Source organism: Glycine max, chromosome 19 (assembly GCF_000004515.6).
Source record: "Glycine max cultivar Williams 82 chromosome 19, Glycine_max_v4.0, whole genome shotgun sequence".
NCBI classification, from domain to species: Eukaryota; Viridiplantae; Streptophyta; class Magnoliopsida; order Fabales; family Fabaceae; genus Glycine; species Glycine max.
The window spans coordinates 32,846,548-32,851,931 of record NC_038255.2 but is presented as its reverse complement, the minus strand read 5'-3'; the positions used below and the strand labels follow the sequence as shown (position 1 = coordinate 32,851,931).

The 5,384-nt window shown below is 32.9% G+C and overlaps 1 protein-coding gene across 2 annotated transcripts; it reads left to right on the top strand.

Moving 5' to 3' along the window:
• Positions 1-1,175: 1,175 nt before the first annotated feature.
• LOC100789162 (B2 protein) lies at positions 1,176-4,635 on the top strand. Of its 2 annotated transcripts, none has more exons than XM_006604082.4 (6): positions 1,176-1,540; positions 2,361-2,939; positions 3,040-3,140; positions 3,837-3,920; positions 4,020-4,130; positions 4,247-4,635. In XM_006604082.4, exons 2-6 carry the CDS (start codon positions 2,372-2,374, stop codon positions 4,292-4,294), a joined length of 912 nt encoding a protein of 303 aa, XP_006604145.1. In that variant the 5' UTR covers positions 1,176-1,540; positions 2,361-2,371; the 3' UTR covers positions 4,295-4,635. The 2 variants fall into 2 exon arrangements, with proteins under 2 accessions (XP_006604145.1, XP_014627426.1); XM_014771940.3 differs by having other exon boundaries at positions 1,254-1,717.
• Positions 4,636-5,384: the final 749 nt, after the last annotated feature.

Sequence of the window (5,384 nt, the reverse complement as noted above, 5' to 3'; positions counted from 1 at the left end):
TATTGACAAAGATGAAAATCAGTAGGAAGACCGTGACAAAAGAAAACGAAATTGTGACAGCCAATTCTATATATGACACAAGGCTATCACACTTTTTAACTTAAGAGTTCACAAGATGCACTAAGAAGAGTACAAAAACTAAATACCAAAACATCGCAAGATACAACATATCTTAGCAGCCACTTCCAAAGGACTTGTGGTATGATCCTTTTAAGAGTCTCGTCTCGTCCTATTAAAACGAAACTTCCCGTTACACATAATTTTAACAGCAAAATACTTCCTATGAGACTAATACTAATACAAGGATGAAAATACACCTAGAGTCTCAATTCAATGACAATACAATAAACGGCGGTGAAAATAGTGTCAAGGCTAATAAGTCATTTTTTATGATAAAAATTTACAAAAACTTGATGGTGTTAAGTGTGTCACATTATTAAATGTATGAATTTTAATATTTAATTTGAGGGTTTATTTAATATTTCCATTATTTCATTATAATTATTTATAAGAAAAAAAATTGTCTTAATATAACTTTTATTATAATTTTTTAATGTAATATTAATTATTTTTGTTACTTATATCTCTTATATATTAATGATGAATTATAAAATCTAAAAATGAATAATGATGATTTAAGATTAAATCTGTAAAATTACAACTTTCATCTATTTATTATATTTTTTTAGTCTGTAAAAAATAACTTAGGATAATTATTATTGTGGGACTAATGAAGTAATTCATTTGAGGCTTAAATATTAATTTTCAAATTTACCTATAATTATAATATTTTTTTTTAAATTTATCTAGAGATAATTTAAGATATTTAACTATCCTAATAATATCTTATAAAAATGAATAATTTTTTTAAAACTACGTCTTAATTATAAATAGGAACATATAATATTATTTTTTTATTTTATTCCTTTTAAATTAGTACGTTTGTTTTTATTTGTTTTTATAAATTAATGATGATTTTACATCATGCATTAGTATGGCATGATAGTATCAATATTTTATTTGTTGTCATTGTTTTTGTAACAAAAACCGACAAAACTAAAGGTAAATCACTTGGAATTTGTGGGGACCATTTTTTTTTTTTACAAAAACACTAAATCTCAAGAGTGTTTATCTATTTTTTTTTTCTCTTTATATTTTCATTAAAAAAATGTGTTGAAGTTTATCCATACCATACCTCACTCGCTCACGTTATGTAGGTCTAACACAATTTATGGCGTGACATCTCCGGCAACCTCTGAGCGCGCGAGGGCCACGTGAAACCTCAATAGTACACTACACACATTCAATGTACACACCACACCCTCTCATCGCCACCGACTGAAATCAAAAGTTAAATTAAAATAAATAAAAAAGTCAAAATTAACAGTGGCACCTCCGTAATTCCCCGAAACATCAATGGACATTTACGTAAAGCACGAAAAAAATGAACCTCATTAAAAACTCTTTCGGCCTTTCCTCTTTCGTTCTCTCTCTCTCTCTCTTATTTGCTTCTTCGAGTTTCACAGCCAAGTCGTAAAAGGTACTCTCTCTCCTCTCATCTTTGGATCCCCAAATCTAGGGCTTCTTCTTCTTGTCTGCGAAAATTTCTTGAATCACTGTCTTAATTTTCGTCATCAATTTCCGATTTCGAATCTTCGTCTTTGTTTACTTTCCATCGTTGAAGCTGTGTTGTGCTTACTTCACTGTGCTGGTTTTGGTAAGCTCTTATTGTATCTGTGAATGCTCGCTTCGGATCTTCGATTTCGTTTTGTGATCTTGCTTTTGCTGTTTAAGTTTCAGTGTGTGCCGGTGTTTGTGCGAGATGTGAGTGAAGGTTTTTGTTTTTGTTCCATTTCTGTTTTTTATTTTTTGAACTTGAGTTGTTACCTAGCAATTTGATGTCAGATTTGTGATGGCGTGTTGCTGCTAAGGGTTTGGTAGCGTCGATTTTGTGTGGAGTTGCATTGAAGTCAAATGTGCAAATCCATGTTCTTTAAAATGGATAAATAAGATTTGGGAGCTCTTTTATTTGCTTTGTATGTGTTGGTTAGAAATTATTAGAATTATGGTTTTCCCTTTTTATTTTTGGGGTTATCAGGAGTAGCAAAGCCCCACTATACTAGAATACTACGAAATGGTATGAAATTGGTGTAATTTAAAACTTGAAGTAGGAATTATGCTTTTGTGAACTATTATAAATCTAGTCAGGCGTTTGACCTGTGTCAGGATAAAAAAGGAAGATGTTGTTGAAGCATTTTCTTTTTCCCTAATTGCATGTTTGCTATGCCCTGTTTCTCGCTGTGTTTGTGTTAATTTACTCCTTTAATAAGCTCTATATTTTGTTTATGATAACTTTTTAGGGTTTCAAGGGATGGAAAACATGCAGAGCTTCTGGCAATTGGGTGATGAACTCCGTGGGCACTCAAAAGCATCGGAGGATCACAAGTGGTTAATGGTTGCCTCGAAACTGGCCGAACAGACAAGATTGAAGGGGGAGCGTGTGAACAACCTTGATCTTTCAAAGGGACCCATTGAAACAAGGTCAAGGGATAAATTTGGGTTCCAGGAAGAGAACAAATTTGATTCTCTTAACTTGAGCATGTTGAACCTGGACTCTAAATTTACTGAGAATGTGAGCAAAAGCTCACTTCGAAATGGTGTTTATGGTATGAATGCAGTGTATCAGAAAAACAATGCAAACTTGGTGAGTAATGTGATCAGTAACAAGTACAATGGCAGTATTCAGCATAACAAAGAGATCAACAACAACACTGGCAACAACATCAACACCAATGAAAGCAACAACACAAATGCAACTGACAAAAGGTTTAAGACCTTGCCTGCTGCGGAGACACTCCCCCGCAATGAGGTGCTTGGAGGATACATCTTTGTCTGTAACAATGACACAATGCAGGAAGACTTGAAACGTCAGCTATTTGGTGAGTACTTATTAGTTATTAAATGACATCTATTTTTCTATCTTGAAGATTATTAATCAAATACTTCATGATGACTGATTCTTTCTATGTTTTTTGATAGGTTTGCCTCCAAGGTATCGAGATTCTGTTAGGGCAATAACACCAGGGCTACCTTTATTTCTTTATAACTATACTACTCATCAGCTGCATGGTATTTTTGAGGTAAGCTATTCTAAATTTCCAATTACAGTTAATTGTGTTGTGCTTCAGACTATGCAGAATGTACCTTATTTTTTTGGCTATGAAATATTGAAATCATGTCCCCAGTTTAAATGATATTGGTAAAAAGTGAGGCTAATTATAATTTCTCAAGGAGAAACATTGCACCCAAGAACAGCTAGGAAACCTATTTGTGTTCCCCAATAGCTAGAATCTGTGTTAAACATATGTTATAGGCATGGAAATATTGTCTGTATTTCAGAAATGATGAACATTCTTCTGTTGTCTTTACTCATACAGTTAGAGCATGTTTAGATGGCTTTTGTTGTTGTATTATAATCTAATAGATAGAAAAAAGCTGATGTTAGTGGGGTTAAATGTTAAAAAAAATTGTATTCAGCTGCTGTGGCATAGCTAGTGATGGGGTTACCCAATGCATAGGATGAAAATGACTGTGTTTTAATTTGGTCTCATTGTTTTTGGTTTCTCCTTTGCTTGGGTATGTTTGTCTGATTAGAGATTGGGAATAATCTTCTATCTTTGAAAAGATGTATATAGTTTCTTTCTTGCATTCTTTAGTATTATTTTTTTTAACCACTATTCGAATTTAAATATAATGACTAAAATTGAAAAAAGTTGTTGATAGACAAAATTAAATTTAGTTGATTATTTGCTTACTTTGAAAGTCCTGTGTTGCAGGCAGCAAGTTTTGGTGGCTCTAACATAGATCCAACTGCCTGGGAGGATAAAAAATGCAAAGGGGAATCAAGGTTTCCAGCTCAGGTAGTAGAATATAGGACTTTGAAATGGTGGAGACCATGTATGAGCTTATCTGTAAATCAATGAATAAAACAAAAAATTTGTGCCTCCTCTTCCTTGTAGGTAAGAATCCGTGTCAGGAAGCTCTGCAAGGCATTGGAAGAAGATTCTTTCAGGCCAGTATTGCATCATTATGACGGGCCAAAGTTTCGTCTTGAACTGTCAGTTCCAGAGGTATGAAGGAATATTGCTATTTTAAACTAAAAAGAATCATTCCATGACATTGATTTGTCCCTGTTGGTTTCTGTCATTGATGGAGTGGAATTTGTTATTGTTATTGGATATTGCAGACTCTGGATCTGTTGGACCTATGTGAACAAGCTGGTTCAGCAGCATAAGCAAGAATCAAACAAAGAATGAATGTGCAAAATAGGTAGGTTTTGGTGTGCCAGCTGTGTGGTTTTGGCAGATTTTCCGTGAAGCGTAAGCTTGGAAAGTGAATCATCATCATGTTTTGGGGGAAGTAAAGGGAGCGTGTTGTTGAGAGTGAGAGACCCTTTGTTGGTGAATAAATGGTTGTTGTGGTATCTATCCCCTGGAAGATGCTTTGTAGCTGTTACATGACATTTAATACCTTTGTATGATTAAGTAAAGTACAGACTACTGTTTGTACTGCTAAAGTATGTATCTGTTGAACCAAGAAAAAAATTAAAGTTAAAAAGCTTCATGTATTACTAAACTCTATGTTGAGTTGGTTGAAGTGATCTTTTATTTTATTGGCAACCTTAGTTTTTTCCATAAAAGATTTACTTTTTTTAAAAAAATTACTTTTAAAAGTTTTTCATGCATGTGCTTTATCTTTTCAAAGTAATAAGAAGTTTGAAAAAAAAAATTGACTGAAGTCAAGTTATTTTGAATGGATTCTTTTATAAAAATCAGTTTTTGTAGGTAAATTCATGATTGTAAATAAATATAAACTAGTTTTTGTTTTTTAAAGTTATAAAAAAATTAGTAGAATACTTAAGGGTCCGTTTCAAAGGAATGAAAGTGAATTGGAAGGAAGAAAAATATGCATAAGAATATTTTTTTTTGTTTGGAGAAAAAAAATGTTGATCTTTAAATTATTTAATTTGGTTTTTAAATTTTTTAAAATGGATTAATTTAGTTATTTTCGGCAAATTGGATGAAATTGGATTCGCGTGGTTAGTATTGTGAATTTTAACGGTTTTCTCTTTAAGAATAGTGACTGCTAAAAGCCGTCACTGTATTTATTGTTAGTTTTCAAATTACACGATGCCCATAGTGCTAACTTACCGTTGTGTCGCAAAATCACCAAATTGGGTCCCTTTTATAAATTAATTACTAAAATGGGTCTGTTTCATTTTTATTTATTAAGGGGGTCTATTATTTTACTACAAAGCGTCTACCTGAGGGGCGCGTTCCACCAGAACGCGACACGTGGCGTGACTTGACAGGACGATGAGACAG

What these genes read in the sequence shown, in the direction of transcription:
- LOC100789162 (XM_006604082.4), top strand. Translation starts at nt 2,372, where the DNA reads ATGGAAAACATGCAGAGCTTCTGGCAATTGGGTGATGAACTCCGTGGG. An exon ending in CTTGAAACGTCAGCTATTTG is followed by an intron (nt 2,940 to 3,039) that starts GTGAGTACTTAT and finishes GTTTTTTGATAG; the next exon opens with GTTTGCCTCCAAGGTATCGA. An exon ending in AGCTGCATGGTATTTTTGAG is followed by an intron (nt 3,141 to 3,836) that starts GTAAGCTATTCT and finishes CCTGTGTTGCAG; the next exon opens with GCAGCAAGTTTTGGTGGCTC.